This window comes from Pelobates fuscus, chromosome 5 (genome assembly GCF_036172605.1).
Source record: "Pelobates fuscus isolate aPelFus1 chromosome 5, aPelFus1.pri, whole genome shotgun sequence".
In the NCBI taxonomy this organism is placed as follows: domain Eukaryota; kingdom Metazoa; phylum Chordata; class Amphibia; order Anura; family Pelobatidae; genus Pelobates; species Pelobates fuscus.
In genome coordinates this window covers 97,923,787-97,947,117 of record NC_086321.1, presented here as the reverse complement: position 1 = coordinate 97,947,117, position 23,331 = coordinate 97,923,787, and the positions used below count along the sequence as shown (strand labels likewise).

Sequence of the window (23,331 nt, the reverse complement as noted above, 5' to 3'; positions counted from 1 at the left end):
GGTAGAGGGCACCAAACACCAACATTGCATTGCAAAATATAACAGGACTAGCTTCCTAAAAAGGGCCTGCTTGACTTCTGTGCTATGTCGGTATGCCAAAAGGGTGGGAAACTAAGTGAATACTCGTAATTTGGAATGGTTATTCAAGCAAAAATAAAGCCTTGCATTCTTTTGCCAAATTTTACAACCCGAGGACATCTCCAAACATTTTTTTTTCTAATGAAGTGATAAATGAACATAAGCCATTTCCCTCTGCATTCAAATAAAATGTAATTTGCAGCAAACATATCTTAAGCTAACCAACTGAAAGGGTGCCCAAAGGTTCTAAAATGTGTTATATGAAGCACATTGGATACGGTCTAATATACCCAAAAATTACTAAATAGTATAATTTTACATATTTCATAGGTACGAAATATTGATATTACTATGGGAATACATATACAAAACTTGAATTTATGATCAATGTCCAGCCACCATGACAACCCAAGGTTTACCATAGATGAGCTTCAGGCCAGTCTGTAGACTCACCAAGCCAAGATTATCATTAAGAAAGTAGCGTGCCAAGGACTGAGACATGAAGCATTTATAGCACATAAATGACATGCTTTATAAAGAAACTCTCAGCTACACCGTAATACACTACCATCCAAAATGATGTCCTGAATTCTAGCATCTCTCTGTGATGGGTACAAAATAACTTGCAATACAATTATATTTCTACATAAATGTATGTCTCACTGTCTGATGTGCACGATCAAGCTGTATGTAGACCATCCCTAATACTTTGTTTTTAGCAATCTTGAGGATATACAGAAAGGGACAACATTCAGGCAAGAAATCTGATTGATTACCTTCACAAAACTTGGCTGCTGAGTTATTTAAAAAGGGAGAAAAAAAAAAAAAAGAAAGGCATTTCTCCCCTGAACTTGAAAACTCAATGGAAACTTGGCAAACATTCAGGTTAAGCAAGTTTCTGAACTTGAGCTGAGCAAAGAGTTTGCACTGAAGCTTAAGGAGCCTCCAATCAGGGTAGCATGTAGGAGCTCCCAGCTGAATAGTGAAAATCGCTAAACTTGTGGCTGCAGGCACGTAACCTGAATACGCAGAGGCTTTTAGCACATTAATTCTCTGTGGTTAATGAATAAAATGCCACAGTGTTCTTTCTCTACTGGTATTAATGTTTTAATACATTCAACAGGATTTTTAAAAAGTTTGTAAAAGCTTTATTTTCATATTCGATTCAGGCAGCAGGGATTTAAGTAAATGTAAGTTATATAAAATGAAAAGGGGGATGGACTGGGGTAAAATTATTGGAAAGAATGTGTACAGAAACTGATCAATGCTCAACAGCTGGCAAAGACATCTGGTTTTCTACAAATGCTCACATTCTCTTAAATAAGACATCCAGAAAGACAATGTTTAGCTTAAAAAATACAACAGACCCATTGCAAGCAGTGAAGTATATCTGTTCCAATTTAAATATAGTACATGGTGAGGTAGGAATGTGGGTGGAGGCGATTAAATGAAAGCCAGATATAAAAAAAAAAAAAAAAAAAAAAAAAAAGTTGCTTATATTGAAAAGATTAAGAAACTTTCCACAAACACATATGTGCAATCTACAGATTCCAAGTGCATAAAAGCATGGCTTGCTCTATTTAGGAGTTATAGAAACCCATAGCTAGAATTGTAGCTCCAAAACTGCTATAATCAGCTTGATTATAGCCACATTTTTGCAATTCTGTTTTACATTAACAATAAAGTGTTTAGTTAATATACCTGCTATTTTCTGAAACACTATTACATATATTTGCTGTTTTCCACTGCATATAACCCATTTACAAAAGATAAAACTTCAAAGATTTAGTTAGGGACTGCTGACATATAAGCAATTCTATTAACAGCTCTGCAATGGAATTTCTATAAAAATTAGGTTATAAGACATTTCCCTAAAATAAACCAACAGACTGGACTGTCACCAAACCTGCTTGTCAGAAAAGACGTTTCTGGGTGACTTATTTCTCTTTGTGTTACACTCCAGTTAATAAGGAAGGCATTGAGAAGAAAATGAATAAATAAAACAAAGCTTTACAGAAGGCATTCATTATGCTGCCAAGAGACAATGGAACAATTAATCCTCTGCTTACCAGAATTAAACAATAACTCCCTTTTTAATCCACATGCAATTTATAGGCGAGTTGCTACCCCTGAACATATTGCAAGCACTTAATCGCTCTTTCGTGAAGAGCTGGAAAGGCTAGCATAATCAGCAGCCTAGCTCAGAGATTAATCATTCTGCTCTCCACTAGGAAATTAAACAGAGGTGCGGAATTGATTCAAAATTCCAAAAGTAAGACATTGTGCGGATATACAGGAGATTCCAAAATGTAACACATCCCACAATGTGCACGGTGTATTAATCGGAGGCAAAGCAGAGTACTCAGAATGCCACGGTGCAGGTTTAGTGGTATTCTTGCATCAGCACAGCTTACGCAACCTCAGACATTAATCAGATATTCAAATGATCTAATGTACACACATCTAAAATAGGACTGCAATGTGCTGCTCCTCAAAGAACAGACTTTGGGAACATCTATTTTACAGAGAGCAGGTTATGAAATACATTATCCCTCTGTTAGATGGCTGGTGTATGACAAAACTGCAAATACTAAAACGCTTTAATATTTTCTCTGAAATTACAACTCATTCAAAAGCCATTCATAAAACAAAATAGTTATATCTGTCTCATGTTGCTACCAATCTGTGGCAGTTGGTGGAGTTTCCGAGACCATTTTACAGCAGCCATCTGTCACAACGGCTGATAAGAACAGACATCATGTCACACAATGATGCATGTAGTGATGTTTATAGCACAATGAAGTGGTCCTACACTTTTAATCAGAATAGAAAGGTATAGTGAACACCTTTTTTTCTGAATTTCTCAGACTCCTACAATGTTGGTAGGTTTATGCATCATTAGGTTGCAAAAAAAAAAAAGGCGTAATGCCACCTTGTGGTTGCATGTATATGACTACCACAATGCTAAACACAAAATGTTTTGGGGTGGGTGGTCTTCAAATTACATCAAAGTGTAGAGTCGATAATTACATTTTGATGGAACAAAAGTGAGGTATGGGGACTGGATTTTTGTTTTGCCTGAGATTAATATTAAGTTCCTTTTTGCAAGGATTTACTTTAACCATTCTCCCGTAAAGGGGATATCTTATCACAGACTGTGTTATGCTAAAACATCCAAATGACGAGACTAATCAACTGTTCTGCTTTAAAAAGTGGTCTCAAGTAATAAAAGTGGTGCGATTACCATGGAAACCAGTGGAACCAGCAGCCATTTTCCACCGTCCACTTTGATAAATCTCCACTCGAGCTTCAATACAGCTTTCATGAAGCTCCAGTCACTTACCAATTCATGAAGCAAGATCAATAAAAAGGGCATTACAAATTCTAGCAGACATCAGGCCAAACATGTCAACTATGGAAGGTCAGGTGTCAATAGAAAGCAATAATCCAGTACAGTTAGGCGTTAGAAAAGTCTCCCACAACTGACATCCATGTATTTTGTTCCGAAGAACTAAATAAAATACATCCACAATCAACCATTTAAAAAGGTGTTAATTCCATTATTCATACTCTTTAAATGTATTATGTACCAACATAAATATATTTTTTGAGCAATCTTACAAAGTGAATGGACTGCTATAATACCTCTGTTTACTGCCTTGCATGTTCTTCATATCTGGAGAAACATTCCACATGGGCAACATATAAAGTAAAGCCTGGCAAAGATTTGGAACTAGGACACAATGCCATAAAAACACCACAATAACTCAATAAACAGTATTAAACCACAAGAGTATGCCGCCAAATTAAGGAAACAATATTGGGTGTGAAAGTTATAAAGATCATACATTTGCATGTCCCCCTACTGTAACGTTTGCCTTCTAACATGAAACGAATGTGATTATACATATAAAACAATGAGAAGATCCAATTAGAGACTCGAAGGTCATCAATTTAACAGACAATGAAAGCCTTAATGTTTCTGCAAACATATAGAGATTTAATGAGCCAGTCCTCCACAGAGAATGTACAGCAAGCCATTTTCTATCTAAACAACTGTACAGTTTTCTTTTAACAAGAGCTACTTGCAAGAAATGCCTAACATTTCCTTTCATCAATCGAGGCCTTGATGTGCTCAGAAAGGAATGCATTTCAAAAGAGTATGTTCCTTAAGCCAGCTATTAAAAGGAATGGGAGTTGCTAAAATAATTCCCAGCTCTTAGCTGTAAATGCTAATGCTGGATACTGGAAAGGGGACTGAATGGTGCCTTTTCATTTTAGGAAAGCAGACAGGAAATAATAATTGCTGAATTGTGGAAAAGAGAACATTTTTGGCAAGTCAGCAGCTGAGGCCTGAAAGCTTTGGGGGGGGGGGGGGGGGGGGGAGGAAGGACATTATAAATGCAGAATCCTAGAGCATGAATAATGTGTCCACAGAGCAGGAACAGGAAGCCGGAACAGGCTTGAAACACACCGCACACGGTCTACGTTTTAGCATTTCTGCTTTGTAATTGAAAAACCAGCAGAGGGTGGAACAGACATGGAGGACATGACTGCACCTATAGCAGATTGTTTAATACATTTAAAAAAAAACAAAAAAATTAAGTCTTAAATAGGAGAGAAAAAAAAAACAGGATGCCATTTTCTTTTACCTGCAACTACAATTTTTGCTTGCTTGAAGCTGTGTTGAAATACAGCCTGTAGCTTTGGTGCTCCAAATCCACCTTTAAGGAACTTGGCCACTTTGTTAATTCCTTTGCTACAATCCACAATCAGTTTCTCACTGAGTGCAATCATTTTCCAAATCAGATAGGGTTTTCAACTCAGAACGCTAGCAGAGAGCAAGGGCACCGTCAGACATTCATTGTTCAAGTGCACAGACAAACGTGTAGTAGGATCTCTTCACAGGTTGTAGTGTCAGGGGAGGGGAGGGGAGGGGCTGTCCATGATATATAATCCACACAGCAATTTCCACTAAAGTCTATTTTTACTTTCATGGAGCAGCAAATCAGTTGGCTTGATGGCTTGAGATGCCCTCCAATCCTATGACTCTTGTATCCTAGTAACAGAGACTGGTCTGAACAGAGTTGCTGGGGCCGACAGCATACCTTACATTTAAAGCGCTGCCAACATTGCTGTAGTGCAAGATAAAACCAGCACACAGCTGCACCTTTTGGAGAGGTTCTCAGTAGAAAGAGATATTATAAAGTTAATACCTGGCAGAGCCAAGTGGAAATTTAAAGCTTCTATATTTGTTCCAGACATACATACCTGAACCAAATCTATTTGGCTGTCTGAAGCATGAAAAGGTTTGAAAGCATACATGCACCTCTGTGTATATGCATAAAGGGCTTAATATTTCCACAAGACAATGACAAGCCTTTGCTATCATGATCCGCTGTATCTGAAGCAAACACCATCATCACATAGCAGGAGCTTGTAAAAGTAAAAACATTTTGCCCCTTTGTAAGTAAAAAGCAGGCGACCAAGAACATAAATGGAATGTGGAACAAACCCCATAATGAAAGGGGTTAAATAATCTACACTACTTAACTAGAGAAGTATTTCTTACCATGTGCAGCTACATAACTAATCATTAACTTAATTATCAAGATAATTAAGGAATCGGAAGCCTATTGTAGCCTTGTTTGAGTAGGGTCTTCTTCGAATCAAAGTTCTGTTGCTATCAATTTGTTTGTCAAATACTTATAGCAGTGCTCAAAATTTCCATTTACCTCTAGTCATTTGAAAGTAAAAATTTAGCCCTTGTCAGTAGAAATTTAACTTTGGTGTGCAGTGGCAAGTAACTTTATTCCTGGCTAGTAGCATATGACACACACATTTAAGCCCTAATGGTTTTATTTCCCGCTTTAGTAAATGTAAATTTATGCAGAAATGTTGGCGTAAAACTGCCACCATTGAGGGACTGTGCATAATTTGCAAAGACCCCTGACGTTGACATGGCTTCGCTGGGGGTCTGGTGGCTGGGAGGCGCAGGAAAAGGAGAGTTTTACTTACCTCAGGGCTCGACAAATCCCAGGCACCAGGTCTCCATTGCGACTAGAAATTTTGCCTTAGCGCCTGGGATTTAAAGCCCTTTAGCTAAAGGCAGGATGGGAGAACAATGTAGCTGGCCAGTCGCCCTGAGGAGCGTGGACGGCCGGCGGCCGCCCTGAGGATCGTGGAGGAGACTGCCCTGGGGAGCATCGCTGTGGTCGGCTGGGTCAGCGTGCGACGGAGCAGTGATTTTCAAGCGGCTCCCCTTTACTCCCTTGGGCTGTTTAACCACGCCACTAGCCGGAATATGACGTAATCCCGGCTCCCGGCATCACGACAGGGAGCAGAGAGGAGCCTCCTGAAGATCACTGATCCCTCACACGCAGGATGAGCGAGCAGTCCCCCACTGGACCCCAGGGAAAGTCCACTCAGCTCTCCCAAAGGTAGGGAGGCTGGATTCAGAGAGAGAGTGAGTGAGTGAGTGAGTGTGTGTGTGTTTTCCACCCAGTGTCAAGAAGGGTCAGGTGTAAGAAAAATGCTGAGAAAAAGTAATTCCTACTTTGTCTAAGTATATCTTTTGACCGATTTGTGAAATTCCAAAAGTCAATATGAGTATTTAATAAACATTCTATCTTTAAAAAAAAAATACTTATTTTGGGGGGCGGGGCCTGACTGTCATGGAGGGACGACGTGCCTAGCTGAAGCTCCCTCCTGAACTAAGCTATGATGGCTAAAGAGGCACCTCAGACCCACAAAACACAGCGCAAATTGACTCCAAGCGACTCACTGTCCCTCGGTCTACACGGTAAACCGGTAATGCGGCCCGTGAACAGCAGACAGACGGCAGGCTATACCCGCAAAGGCATGCGGCCAGGCGCGCACTGGATGGGAGCGGCGGCCGAGCTCTCAGCCTGGAGCAGCCCGGGAGCCAATTGCAACGAACGGGCACCCCGCATCCCCCCCCCTGGACCGGTGGGGGTTATCCCGGTCCACTACTGGGAGTCCTCCCAGCTATGGCACACACAAGCGAGGAACACATCAGAGGGCCGCAAGGCCCATGCAAGATGGCAGAGACCACGCAACCAGCGAGCGGACATGAGGTACAACAAGCCCCCCCTGTCAAGCTTGGAACTCATATTTGCAAACTTCTGGCTCAAGCTTGAGCACAGACTGAGACAGGGGACACCGCCACCACCAACCTCTAAACACCCTCCATGCCATCTACCGCCCGACCCACAACGACAATTGGCACCCTTGAGTAGGCCCAAGACAACGAGAAGGCGATGGAAACAGGCACCTCACCTAAACGGGGAGGCGAAACGGCGACCACGAACAAAACGCAGAGGGGACCAGAGGCACGAAGCACAAAATGGCCACGTAACACACTGCGGCATTCAACAGTGCCCTGCACCCACCACAAACGGCAACTGCTTACCTGGGCCAGAGGCCACCAAGAGACTAGTTCTCCGCCACCGACTACACAAGTGGAGTGTCCCATTCCTGCGGCAATGCAAGACCGTGATCCAGCCCTGCTCTCCCTTTGAAGAAAAGGACTTTGACTTTGCAGGGTCCCAAGTCAGTAACTCAGAGATGCAGACCTCAACACGGGCCTGGGACTATGGGACTGCCTCACCTCACACCCACTCAAATGACTCGTCTACAGCTCCACAGTACCTCCCGAACACGGGAATCGGCTGAGCCGGGACTTACTCCACCAAACAACGCTGGCCTCACATGCCCCTTGGACACCAGAGTTGTAATCCCACTGACTGCAGAAAGCATATCACCTACGATTGCAAACATTTAATATTAAGCTAAGTTATTTGTTAACTTATATTGTTTCATCTATACATATCTCAATGCAGCCATGTCTGAAAGTTATGTCAAAATAAAAGTGTAGATTTCCCTCCTATACTCAGAAGACAGTATGCCACATACTTAGCGTGTACCCTCCTTTTTGATAATATAGATGCCATTCACCACTCTTGACAGGTATACTTTGTGCCATAGTATGCATAACTTTATTTCACGCACACCGAGTTTTGTTAGTACTTTTATGCCGAGGGATACCCATCTTATTTTATTTATTTTGTATTTTATTTTTTTAACTCACACAAATAAGATATGCCTCAGTTGATCAAGCTGGAGACACTAGCACCTCACAATAAGTCAGACTGTTAACTGGAATCCATACCTCGTTTGCCTTACCTTACAACTGACATGTTGATTTAACTATTGTTGAAACCACTTTAAAATATAAAATGTGCAATGTTCAGATAAGCCATACAATTGTCTGTAAATGTAGACCTAAAAACTGTCAATAGCTGTTGTGGCATTGCTTGTATCGTTGTATTTTTCATGCACAACAAAATAAAGAATTAAAAAAAAAAATACTTATTTTGAAGGAGGGGGTGACAGTGCCTCTTTAAATTGTACTGTTAATGATAATATGACATATCATTAAGTCAATTTAAGGGAAATATAATGTCACCTAATTTTCATATATATTTTGCTAACAGAATTTCATGCAAACTTAGATGGGGGGGGGGGGTTGAAGCTTCCCGCAGTGTCCCTTCTCATTCCCAAGAGCCATTGTGACATCTCAAATTTGAGTCAAGTGCATACTAAGAACAGAGGAATTACGTATTTCAGCATACAGAAAGTACATCGATTTCCAGCAGTCCTACTAGTAGAGGAAAAAGATCTTCAGTTAAGTACATATTTTGTCTACACAATTTCAGGTGATTTCATGAATATATCAACTGAAGTCATGCCTGCCACAAGCTGAAATTGTCATCCACACAATTTATGGATGACAGGCTCCCTTTAACTTTGATTTTAAAATCTGCCTTGCATAACTTGTGTTTTAAAGAACACTGGTACACAGTGAACATATTGCTTATTTCTGTACATTAAATATAAGAAGTATTGATATTTGCCAGATCTGCATTCTCCATGACAGAAAACGATAACATTTGCTGCACATGGCTGGCTGTGCATGAAGGAAAACACTTCATAATTACAAGAGAACCAAAAACTAGTCCTATTTCAGAAAAGGTAAATACAGCAATTTTTACACCGATTTTGAGCTGTTGTAGTTTGTTAGCACTTGTGTCTTTTTTGCGTATAGCAAAGGATATATTTGTAAACTTAGGCCCATGTTCATTAAACAAAGGTCTAAATTAAAATATCAAAATGATAAATATTTGGTCTATTCCAAATACCTTGCTTTGCACTGTTGATCCCTTTAGTTATTTTTTGCAACTTTTTTTGTGCAATGTTTGGGAAAAAATAATTTCTGTAAAAACATGCAGTTAACAGGAATCTCTCTCAAATTCTTATTCTGCTATCTTTACGTCTTTGTCAGAAGCATGGTTTATCTGATCAAAATATGTATGTAATCTTTCACAAACCACAACATCATGTGCAAGCACGAGGGGTCTCTAAAATGCACTAAGATGGCCAAAGCAGTTAAGTGGTACTTCTGACTAAAGAGGGATAAAAGCTATGTCTTGTCATGAAACAAGAACAATGCAGCACTAAAAAAAAAAAATGATTTACCACATAATAAAAGGTAATATTACATGTACAATTATTTTAGGTAAGAATAATAAATCAAAAAAATAAAAATAAAAAACCCTCACATAAATACCTCCCCCACCGAGCAGTAAGTAGCCAAAACACAAACTGTAGTTTTAGTTTTCTAATGAGTCTGCCATGTATGGTTAGTAAACATTTTTATGTTTGTAAATAGTCCACATAGATGATTATAACCTTATTAGAATTCAGTTATCATACACTACAAATTCTCAGATCTGCACTACATGTAAAAATGTGAGATCGTTCAAAACGTCAAACATATCTCTATGTCCCATCTGCTGAAAATCATTTAACGTTCCTGGAAGAGGCCAACAAGAACAGGCATTTATAAAACATACATTAACATGCCATTTCTTTCTAGCTTAGTCATTTTAAAACAGGTTATGCCAAAAAGCATTGGGACTACAGTTTTCATCATTAGTGCCACTACTTAAAGAACAAGTACAGGTGAATGGTCCGTGAGGTGTTGTACATCATGTCCCGACAGCTTAGGCTTCAGTAACTTTATGAATTATGAGCTGTCATCCACTTTTTATCTGCTATAGAATACACTTCTCAGAACTAGACTCTATAAATAAGAGAACAGATGGCTTTTGTTGGCTTCAATCAAAGCTAGATGCTTGCTGGAAGGATGCCCTGAGGAATTAGTCGACTTACACTGCCCTCTACATTTCATTTTTACATTAAGAAACTCAAAAAACATTAAAGATAGAATTATTTAAGAATGCCTGCTTTAATGGAAATTCAGCAGCAGGTAAAAAAGGATGGGCTATATGCACATTGGCGTGCTTTTAATAAATTCTTACAATGAAGAATAGCAATGACTAAATTGATGAAGAAGAAAAAAAAAAAAACATTTCATAACTTATTGGTTTTGGGATGGTAACAAAAGTTGGGGCCATACAACAATTGACAGTAGAGAGTCTATTTAAAAAATATTTTAAGGCCATTATTTGTATACAGACAGGGGCAGGAGAAAAATATGTTAATTCACATCCTGTGCCTCATGGAGAGGACACAGGTTAAGTGATTTACTGCTTATTTCATCGAGCAAACAGAAAAGAAAAAAAGTGTATATATGGTAGACTCAAAGAGGCACTCTGATCACTATAACCACTACTTACAGTTGTGGTTGTGGTAGAGAGAGTTTTTTTTTTTTAACCCTACATTAATTTGACAATAAAATACACACTATCCACGAAGACAACTACAACAACTGGAGGGCAAGAAAAATGCCAAATCAAATTAAAGAGAAACCTTATACTATCTAACTGGGTTTAGTTAAGTCAATTTAAAATACACAAACCAGTGGAAAGATTTTTGGAACGATTCCTTACCTGCCTTCAGTGGTATCTAGTATATGAATACCAACTTTATATATTTCTATAAGTGATGACAGAAGTGTCTGCCTGTGAGATGCCAATTCTGTAACATGGAGCTAGGAGCTTGGACGGGGGAGCACTAGGGTGACCAAATGGTGTGGTAATGAAAATGTTTAACGGGTCAGTTTAGTCTCCGCAGTCTATATTAAACTGTATGTTATACTCCATTCTTTACGTGAACTGGAATTTTAGCTTATTTGCACATAGAGATGTGCAAATATCAATACTTGTATTTTTTTTTTTTTTTTTTTTTTTTTAATTCTTTATTTTTGTTGTGCACAAAATCAACAAGTAGCCTTGGTGCGCCACAACAGCGACATCAGGGTAAGATAGCAGTAATTCGTATTACATGTTGTGGCATTCGTTGAACAGGCACATTTTTAAGGGTACATTTTAACAAAGATTAACATCAGGAAAAACTTGCACATTTTGTAATATGAAAAACAGGAAAAAACATATTTGTTCAACATTTAGCAGTAATTGTTTAGCTAGTCAAGGCTTCAGACACAGTTTATACGATGGATTAATATTTAGGAAGAATGAACAGTAGTGACACAAGCTTATGAGAGTGTAGACAGGTTAGCTCGAGATGTGTCAAACCAGTAGCATGCATAAACGTTGCTGGATACATGCTGCCTAGCCTGACACCGTGTGAGTACATATGATGAAGTAACAACGTACACAGTATGGCTTGAAATAAAAACATTTGGCTGTGGAGAGGCACTGTGTGTGTCTGAGTTAATATGGTAAGGTACAGGGTGTTAACTGAAGTGTCATAACCGTGCCCAACTAGGCAGTGTGAGTCCAGTAGGAGGCCCCCAGGTGCGAGGCAACAAGGTGTGTGAGTCCAGGTCCACAGGAATGACACTTTAGACATCTAGGGAGTGGGGAGCGTGGAGAAGTAGTTCACCCAGAAAGGCACCGTGAGGGGAGGAAAGGTGAGTGGTGTCTTGCTTTTGGTGGCCGGCCTGTGATCCCCTCTCAGCCCACTCCTACCTGGGGCAGAGCATAGTCCCAGAATGCTGAGGTGTTCCACATAGCCCCCATTCCCAGCAAGGTCTCGTCGGGCATCAAGGCGGGCTGGCTCGGGGCGCTCAGGTACTTTACCGGTACACCATGTCCTCCTGCTTTAAGCCACCTCTGGCGCTTCTCGGGCACTGTATGTGTCCTGACTTTGGCTTGGGGTGGTTTCCGCTTGCGTGTCTTACGCTGTCGGAGGGATGGAAGCCGTCTGCCTCGCCGCCATGTTGGGGCCCTCGTCCCCACCGGGGCCTTGGGTGGTCGCCGTAGAGGCACAATCTGCTGTTGAGGTGAGTGTACCTGCGGCTGTGCTGGATCGGTCTGGTGCCTCCTGTCCTCTAGTTTCCGCCAGAAGTTATCAAAAATTTCGTTGAGTCTGGACAGCAGGTCAGTCCGTTTTCCGACAGAGTCAGGGCGCCACGTGGCGTCCGCCATATCTGATGTGTCGCATGCTTCCTCTGCGGTTACAGCAGTTTCATCCCCTGAGAAGCCTCCCAGATGTGGACCGGGATCACCCCCGCCGGTCCAGGGGGGGGGGGGGGGGGTAACGGGGCGCCATTACAGCATTGGTGGCTGTCGAGTAGCACCGGCCTGGGAGATCGGCCGCTTCTCCCGTCCGGCTCTCTCTAGGCCGCATGTTTCAGGGTTTGCCGCCAAGGAGATTGTCGAGTCTCGGAACCCCACAGGGTGTTGCAGCTTGATCCCGGGGTATATTAGTCGCTTGGAGAGATTAGTTCTTGGCTTTAATAAGGCTATAGCTGCCTGTATTATCACGTTTGGAGAGGAGCTCAAACAAGACACGTCTCTCCACCATGGCAGTCAGGCCCCGCCCCCCTTTTTTTTTAAATTTTTTTTTTTAAACACATTCTTGATGTTGCCTCATGTACAATGAAAATTCTCATGACCACTAGTGCACATAGCCCATGAGGAACGCAAACACCCATTTGTTACCAATAATCAAAAGTCCACGTGCAGGAGTACTCACACGGTATAAAGGAAGAAAGTCTCAAACAAAGCTCATTATAGTAAGATGGCTATGTCAGCAACTGTCAAAGAATTGTTTTGTACTTCTCTCTCCACTTCTCAAATAAAAGCTTTTATTGGGATGGAGGAAACAAAACCGGTTACTATAAGGAAAAGCAAGTCACATTTTTCTGCAACAGACTAATTTAAAGGGTCACTGTAAGCATCATTACAACAAGAATGATTTTCCAGTTGCCGATTGTCAATTCAGTCCAAGTAGTACAATCAGTATCTGCATTCTGCAGTGCAACAATAGAAACTTAACGTGAATAACTTTATTTTAGGTTTTAGGGGTTTTTTTTTTAAATTAATTTCATTTTTGCATTATTTGAAAGCATTAAGAATAGGGTTAAATTTTGGATTATAGTTTCCCTTTAAATGAGTGAATAGATCAAAATAGAGCTACATGCATACAAGTCCTATGCTACTAGCCAGGCCTAAAATATACTTGTTACTAGATAACCCCTCCCATGTGATCTCTGGAATTGGACAGGGTAACAGCATGAACTGCAGTGACACGACCTCTGACCTAAATCAAAGTAAAATTAAAAGGACAATAAATATGTGTTTTGCAGGATATTTGCTGCAGCTTCTGAAGTACTTCATGAACAATGCCTGAATGGGTATGGAATAATGGCTCATGGACAAATATCAACAGAGCTTTAAGCTACTAGCACAAGCTACATTACGTAATGTCAATTTTGTTGGACGCAGACTTCAGTTGTGCAGCTAAAAAGTTCTCAAAATCCTTACAGTTAGTGAGGAGTATAGGGCACACTTGCCATGGCTGAACATCCATTCGCTAATGGAAATCCTTGGGCCCTGCTCATATATTTGTTTTAAAGCAGCAAAAGAGTACATGTCAATTACATAAACACAAATCGCTAGACGTTGCTCAGTTAATACTAGCTGTGCACGGAATCCAACAAGCACAGGTAGATGTTTGAAATAAAAATATGGCTTTAAAAAAGGTGTAAAAAAAGCATTTTAAGTGCATTAAGTCTAGCCGAATTTAAAGAAATAATTAAAATTAAACAATTTTTTTTTTTTTTTTTTTTTAAAGTCATTCCTCGATTGCTGTAAGGCTGCACAAAAACCTGCAGAAGTTTTAATGTGCATCATTAATTTAATAAGAACTGCAGAATGTTAAGGTCAAACATCTGTGCTTTTACAGTACAACGTAAGAACCACTAAGTAAGGCCAGGATGAGTGGCTCCTGACTGGTAAAGCTACTTCCTGGCTGAGCTTGCAGTTGCTGGTGATTCAGCAGCAGCTTTAGCAGCAAGATGTGTTTTTTTTTTTTTTGTGTATTTCTAATGAATTATCTACAACATACATTAAAGTATGGAGGACACTTTTCCCTTTGTAAGCAGTGAATCCAGAGCTTGAGTTTCTCCATGACATTCACAGACCCTTGTAATAAAAGATATTAGAATGGCCAACACTTTCATTTGAGCGTTCACAAGCCTATCTTTAAATAGTATTTTATTTTATTTTTAAACAATGGTCATGATGGATTGCTATACTTCACATTAGGGATCGACCGATTATCGGTTTTACCGATATAATCGGCATTTTCTGCAATATCGGTATCGGCCAATAGGGATACCGATATTGCCGATAATACCTCCCAGGACCGCCGGGCTCATTACAAGCCCGGCGGTCCTGAGGGGGCGGGCAGCAAGTGTTTACTCACCTCCCAGCAGCTCCTCCAGCTCCCCAGTGTAAATCTCGCGAGACCCGCGGCCAGCTCTGACTGCCGCGGGTCTCGCAAGATTTACACTGGGGAGCTGGAGGAGCTGCTGGGAGGTGAGTAAACGCTTGCTGCCCACCCCACCTCCCCCCTCCCCTCCCCTCCCCCCCCCCAGCTAAGCCAATGCCACTGGACCACCAGGGATTAACATATCCCCCCTCCCTGGCAAGGCAACAAGCAGGGAGGGGGGGCAACAAAAAATAAATAATAATTAAATATATATAAAAAAAAAATGTAATATAAAAATAAAAAAATGTTTTTTAATAAAAAATGCCCCCTCACACATACACTATTATTATACACATACACTACACAAACACACTGTGTATATAATTCAGTGTGTTTGTATAGTGTGTGTATATATAATGCAGTGTGTTTGTGTAGTGTGTGTATATATAATGCAGTGTGTTTGTGTAGTGTGTGTATATATAATGCAGTGTGTTTGTATAGTGTGTATATATAATGCAGTGTGTTTGTATAGTGTGTATATATAATGCAGTGTGTTTGTGTAGTGTGTGTATATATAATGCAGTGTGTTTGTATAGTGTGTGTGTATATAATGCTGTGTGTGTGTGTGTATATAATGCTGTGTGTGTGTGTGTGTATATAATGCTGTGTGTGTATATATAATGCAGTGTGTTTGTATAGTGTGTGTATATAATGCACACTTCACAAACACACTGTATTATATACACACACACACTGCATTATACACACACACACACTGCATTATATACACACACCCTATACAAACACACTGCATTATATACACACACACTATACAAACACACGGCATTATATACACACACACTGCATTATATACACATTACACAAACACACTGCATTATATAAACATTACACAAACACACTGCATTCTATAAACACTGCATTATATACACAGTGTGTTTGTGTAGTGTGTTTATAAAATTCAGTTTGTGCAGTGTGTTTGTGTAGTGTGTTTATATAATGCACACTACACACACACTCTGCATTATATACACACACTATACAAACACACACACTCTGCATTATATAAACACACTACATTCACTATACACACACACAACACAAATACACACACTCTGCATTCCTTATATGCACATACTACACAAACACACACACTTTGCTTTTAGTATATACAGCATTCACTCTACACACACTGCATTCACTTTACGCACACTACCCACATACTACACAAACACGCTGCTTTCATTATATACACACTAGACAAATCCACACCACTCACACTACACAAACACACACTGCATCCACACCACTCACACTACACAAACACACACTGCATCCACTACACACACACACTGCATCCACTACACGTGGCATGTATATTTTGTGCATTTACCTTTAGAAATAGTTTTTTTTTTTCCAAAATGGTAAATGTACAGAATATCGGCAAATTATATCGGCTATCGGCCTGAAAGTTCACAGAATATCGGTATCGGTATCGGCTCTAAAAAATCAATATCGGTCGATCCCTACTTCACATCATCGACTGCCAATGCAAGATAACCTATGCATGTAGCTGTTGCAACATGAAAAAAGAGCACGGTATAACAAAACCAACTTATGTAAAATGCTAATTTAAAGAAAATAATTGGTAAATGCAATCCAAATAAAATATTTCTTATATTGGATTCCATGTGTAATCCTAAAATAAGGTTAAATCATAACACCTATTAGTTGTGAAAGAACCAGGAAAGGGGACCTCGTGTAAAGACAGACTGCAAAGTATGATTTAGTGTACCTTTCAAAAGAATAAAACGTTTGATATACACTCATTGTGCTACTGAGATCTGCAGCAAATGCAAAAAAAGAAAGTAAAGGAATATGTATTAGTGTATTGTTCATTTGATGATCCTGGCCTTTCTGCTATGCACCTGCATGCTATGAACCACAGGACACGTTTCTGGTCATCTGGAAGGAGAACTGCTGTACCTATTCCAGGATGCCATGATACGTGTGGAGGAAGTCGAAGGTGAGCATTTTTACCAGTGTAGTTTATAGGTCAGGCATAGGCAATCTTCTGCACTCCAGATGTTTTGGACTACACCTCCCATGATGCTTTGTCAGCATTATGGGTGTAAGAGCATTATGGGGGATGTAGTCCACAACATCTGGCGTGCCGAAGGTTGCCTATCCCTGGTATAGGTTATATCTAAACGTAACTAAATGTGAATTTGTCATACACTTGACTTATGGATTAATTGCAACTCCACTCCTTTCCACTAATATAGAACCTGGAGGTAAATGAAGTACATTTTTACTAAAGAAACGCTAGCATGTTGAGCCCAGTACAGCAAATTGTAACCACATTTAATTTTACTTTTCCCTGTGAATTTCAATTTCCCCACAGTAATGCATAGAATATCTGCACGGTTTCTGCTGGCATTTTTTCAATTTTTTTTTTACCATACAGTAATCTTGCCAACAGACAGACTCTGCTTTTAAAAGGGAGATTTTCAAACTTAAACAGCAGTCTCCTCGGGCCATCAAGTAATGAAACACACATGTACTTGCTTGCACGAATCTGTCAGATGAAGAAGTTTTAAACCCAGTTAAACTGTTGCACAATACTTGTAGTGGGGGAGGATGAGAGCAGGAGCTCGCTATGAAATTCACATATTTCTAGCACCAATATGTGAAGGGTGAACAAGAGGAGTAAGGGATTTTTTGTAAAGGAAACTTTGCCCATCTTCTTGACACTGATTTGATAGGCAATGCCTTTCTACAGAGGTTTAATCCATAGGTTAATTGTTTTATAGCATGTTAAAGTCAGTTGTTTATAACTTGAGTTAGGCCCTAAAACATGCCAACATGTGATTATCAGTGGAAACCACTGGCAACGGAGTCAAATGGCTTTACTATAGCACCTATGCCTTCCTTGGTATTTTAAATGGGAACGCTACACACCATGGACTGTACCTCTCAGGATGGAGTCCCATCGTGAATTTGTCAAATAATTATGAAAATTGTACACTTTTACATTACCAATATCTATTCCTTCCTTACAGTGATTGGCTGAGAGCCCTGTGCTAACCCACTCAAAACACGTTAAATAATATTATTAACCCCTTAAGGACACATGACGTGTGTGGCATGTCATGATTCCCTTTTATTCCAGAAGTTTGGTCCTTAAGGGGTTAAACAAAAATGAGTGTAAAAAAAAAAAAAAATTAACCCAGACCTTTTTGAAAGACCTCTACTGAATTTGAAAAAGCCACTTCTTCAGGCAGAGAATTTTAGATCTTTACTTTTAAGTAAAATAATTATTTCCTCTGCTGTATGTGTAACATAATCAATTTTAAAGCTGGTATTTTGGAACAAGATTGCTATTAAAGATCAATAAATATTAAGATATACATAATGCATAACAAGCAGCAACAGGACATGACCACTAAAACAAAATCACTGTTGTATGGATTTTCAGACACAATGAAAACTCATACAACACACCGAGTAGCCGTGTATCACTTTACATAATGGAAAAGTCCCTGTTGCTCTGAAGCAGTTGTAAAAATTCTCTTTAGGTCCTCTCTTTAGATATACAAGCAAGGTCACATACAAACACAGAAGGTTTGATCATATGATAAAAAGAAGTACAGAATAAGGCGTCATGCATGTTGCATTCTGCAGTCTGAGTACAGTGTTTTGTATTTAGCATCAACATATTCTGCAATAGGGATATCAGAATTAAAACTACTGGTATTAACAACAGGATTTTAATATTTTGTTCCTCTTTTTCTTTTACAATGACATAACCTGGAAACAATGAAAACAATTCCATGTGATCAAAAATTTGATTACAAGAAACACAATGTTGTACCACTGGACAATATATCCTTTAAACAATAAGTAGTCAAAAAAAGGCCCATCACTATATGCAAACATGTTGAAATCCTCACCATGACAGATACAAATATAACACCTGGCACTTTTGAATTTGTCACCTAAATCTATATGCAAGTAACTCCTAAAATAACACATTGGTTAACAATTTCCATAATTGTCAACTTATGGTTTTACTGCGATGAAAGTGCTTAGAAGTATGCAAATGACCAATGACCCTACAATAACTACAAAATACACAAAGCAAACTATTCTTGGCTCCTTTTTACATCAGTTTACATAACATTTTATGTAGGACTTCTACTCTCACAAAGCGGCTTGCAAATTTAAAGTGTTACTCTAACCACCATGACCACTTCTGATTTTTAGCACACCCAGAGCTATTTGCAATTATGTGCCCCGGCTACTTACACCCCAAGCAAACGTGACTTAGGCAGCCCCAGAGCACAATGTCAATTCTGTGCAAAAATGACACCTTTTGCCTGCATGCTAGCAACAGGCGTAATTGAAGCATGTATCTACCCTTCCTTCCTCCCAAGTCTCTGTAAATTATTTAAGTGTAATTTTCTTTTGAATTTTTAAAGTTTCCCCTTGTCTCCCTCCACCTTCAAGAGCTCAGCGGACACGCATGCGCAGTAAGTCGTATAGTATAGATGGTCCAATCAAAAGGTATCCGGCTATCCATGACATCACAGGGGGCATGCTGAGCAGCACTGGATGCTTATCAATGATGTTGGTTGTTGGTTTCAAGGCAAGTAAAAGCTTATTTTATTAGAGCATTAATCAAAATACATTTTTTTAAAAAAGGCCAAAAAGGGTTGGAGCAACTTGGTGTAACCCTTTAAGCGAGTTAGAAGTCAAAGGGTCAATAGATGCCAACTGCGCTTTGTATTTTTTTTTTTTCTTATTTACTTCTAGTGTTCCATACATTCCAAACATTTCTGTTTAGAAAACAAAGGGGAATGTATGCAAACAATATAGATTTCCGGACAATATACAACCTTCTAGATAATAGAAGTCAATGCAGCCAACAATTTGCATGCACCAAATTTCCCATGGAAAATAAAATACCCAGGATCTGTTCCAGGAAATGAAAGAATGTGCAGAGTTCACATAGCTGGAAACAATGTCTGCTGTACTAAAGACTTCTAGAAGACAAACTCATTTATTAAAGCAAAGCTAGGAGATTTGTTGGGAAATGATAAAAATCTCAAGCAAATGTATTTATTAAAAAAAAAAACAAGTATCTAAAACGAGCTTTACAAACAATTATTCCATGATTTTCTACTAAGAGAATACGTTATATTACAATTAAATGAGTGTGAAATAAATGCAGCAACCGATACAGTGTACAATCGCACACACTTAATAAGTCAGCAACACTTTAACTTGTGAAGTTATTTTAAAAGCTGATTTCGAGAAGTTGGAACATATGTAACATTTATGGGAACCATCTAATTTTACATTTATTGCTTCAGGAAGGGGGCATTTCAGAACATACAAGTGACACGCATTGGTTTATTTGCATCTGTGTATTTTCTGGTGACCATAAACTATAATCCTATTTGAACCCTTGGGTTTACTAGAAATGCACAGAAGCCAAATCAAAAAATCTGCTATAATTGCAAATAGGTCTGTTAGTAAAAATACAGTCTTTCTTTACAAATATGTACAACTTTTACATACATATCAGTACGTGCTACTATATTACGGGTCTTTTAAATTAAAGGGATCCTATAGTGCCAGGAAAACAAAGCAGTTTTCCTGGCACTATAGGGTTAATAGGTCGCCCCTCCCTCCCCCCAGCAACTAACCTGAATCGAGTGCCGATGTCCCTCGGCGCTGGGTCAGGCTCCGCCCATGCTCCTCCGCCGGGGGAGACCTAATGCGCATGCGCAGCAATGGCCGCGCGCACATTAGACCTCCCCATAGGAAAGCATTATTCAATACTTAACTATGGGGAAAATCTGATGCTGGAGGTCCTGGAGTACGTCCAGTTTCGGATAACGGACCAAAAGTCCGTTTGGATTCCGGAAGCCCTGTAGTGGCTGTCTGTTAGCCACAGAGGGCAGACTTAGAGCTGCAATGTAATGTAAACATGTTTTACATTGCAGCACTAGATGCAAAAGGGTCACAGCACCCAGACCACTTCAATGAACTGAAGTGGTCTGGGTGCCTACAGTGTACCTTTAATGCAGTTACACAACCTACAAGATCATACCTGTCATATAGATAACCTCATACATAAATACAAATAGTACAAACAAAACAAGTAATTGACTAATAGATGTCTAATTTAGAGGAGGGCTTGACAAATATTCTACTTTAGGATCCAGACCCAATTTATATTAAAGGAAATATAAAGAGTGCAGAGCAGAGCATTATTGCACAAGTAAAACGGTTACAAATGGGCACGTGGGTCAGTACAATATATTGATCCTCTAATTTCACCAGTTTTTAAACAGGTTACAGGCAGTGAAGAATAAGGTGTAGAGAGACAACATGCTCAGTGATAGGTCCATTTCTGGGTTGCCATAGTACATTGGATTTGTTGAGTCCTGAATTCGGCACATAATCTTACAACGCATTTTGAAGAGAGACCATTTTGTTTGTTATTGTAAGGTGACTGGAGCTTTGACACAGAGTTCAATAAGTTAAGCAATCTATCAGAAGGTATGAAAGTTACCAACAGGTAACAGGTATTTGCAAGTGCCCTCATATTGTGCTTACAGATCTACATAGATGTGCAGGAAAAAAAACAGAAAAAAACTAAAAAAATATATATATATATTTTTGCACCAAAACCAACACATATAGCACCATAGCCTATCTTCAAAATCAAATAATTATCCACAAAGGAGAAATCTAAATTTTTAAACAGTACAGCTTGTGAAAGCAAAAACAGGGGGGACACCAGCTTGTGATGCAATGTACCATATAACAATGTAGAACAAAGGAAGTACAGCACTAACACTTCTGCAGGAAATATGCTTAAGGCAAATATTGTACAACAAATTCTCAAAAAAAAAAAAAAAAAAAAAGTCATTTAATGTGGTCAGCCGCACGTCTAACACACTATTGGGGTGAGCAAGCCACTTAACAGGATGCTTTCTGTAATTAACCCCCTTAGGGCCAGACTTGGGAAACCTTTTCTTAAAGCAGTTCTAACAAGATTACAATGTTTTTTAATCCCATAAAAATGTAGAGTAGAGACAAATAGAAACTTCCAACCCCTAATCTGGTGGTTATACCTCAGGCACAAAATATGTTACGAGATAAGGAAAATATTTTGTAGCACAAATAAACTTGCCTTAGATATATTTCACTAGACACTTGGGCAGTATTCACGTCGCACAGAAGGATTTGGACTAAACACTGCTAGTGAAATGAATTGACTCACTCACTTGCAGAATAAACCTAAAAAATGTAAATTCAGACAGTGCAAATATGGGCACTTTAGTAATTTCCAGCATGAATTATTGTAATCCTAATTGGTCTTCCCAAAAACTGTATTGCCCCGCTACAGTCTGTAATGAATGCTGCCTCCAGACTGATTTTCCTCTCTAGTCAGTCCTCTCACACCTCACCCCTCTGTCAGTCCTTATATTTACAATTGAATTGGTATGCAGCTCCATCCCCTTCCTCCTGCTGTCACACCGACTGCCTGGAGAGAATGGATTTTTCCCCCTGACTAGAGATATGCTTTTATAGCTTGCCTGTCCAGCATCCCATGGGTAAACTGTCAGCATGGAGCTCTGGCAGATTCAAGTTCTCTTCATATAAGTTTAATTTGAAGGTTATCCCTCACTTAACCAACACTTTCTGCAAATCTGGTCTGCACAAGGTCTGCATGGACCCCCTTTAAAAATGGATGGCAATCGGGAAATGTTTTGATTTTCAAGTAAAGCTTTAGTATCTCAAAAAAGTCTGCTCAGTGGCTCACCCACACCAAGGTCGTGACCACAAGTATTCTTCTTGTGCATGAAGCATGTTTGTAACCTTACAAATGAAGGATATAAATCAGACACTCAATAGAGCACTGTCCCCCACCCCATTCCTACACACATCTGGTTTTAACACTACAAGTTAGCAGAAAAGGGCAACAGACACACATGACAGAATCAACCACAAAACCTGAACTAAATAATATAATTCCACCCCCTCTTAGGCCCCCTTACTTTGTATTAAAATTCCATAGACTCAATTGCAAGATCTGAGTGGAATAATGACTTTTTTTTAATAAAGCTCTGAGGATTAAGTAGAACTTCACAATGTAAAGTGAAAAATGATAGTGTCAAATGGTTAGAAATGTACATAGGCCATTGTTCCTTGGCAAGTACAGACATGTTCTTCATAGTAACTAAAACATAGCAGATAGGGCCTGTAAACAATCAGTCGTTTAAAAACATGCTAAATCAGAAAATTAGACAAATGTAGGAATTGACGCCAGCTCATATGGTTAATCTAATAAAGAGGGGAAAGTTGAGGTATAATCTTTTTGAAGAGGCAGCAATGAGCAAAATTAGCAACATTTGCATTTATCAGGAACGGTTGAGAAGAAACATTAAAAGGCATGGCTACCCCACTCTAGGAATGCACCTAGCATTGCACTAT

The 23,331-nt window shown here is 39.4% G+C and overlaps 1 protein-coding gene across 3 annotated transcripts in view; it reads right to left on the bottom strand.

Annotated features, from left to right (window-relative positions):
* Positions 1-23,331, bottom strand: part of PIK3R1 (phosphoinositide-3-kinase regulatory subunit 1) — a 55,049-nt gene that overhangs the window by 20,030 nt on the left and 11,688 nt on the right. Inside the window, exon 1 of one of the 3 annotated variants that reach the window (XM_063454089.1) lies at positions 4,731-4,985. The exons of the other annotated variants lie outside the window; for them this stretch is intronic. Coding sequence (XP_063310159.1) covers positions 4,731-4,875 — 145 coding nt within the window. The 5' untranslated portion in view covers positions 4,876-4,985. Of the gene's footprint in view, positions 1-4,730; positions 4,986-23,331 lie in introns of those variants that run through there. 3 annotated transcript variants of the gene reach the window in all.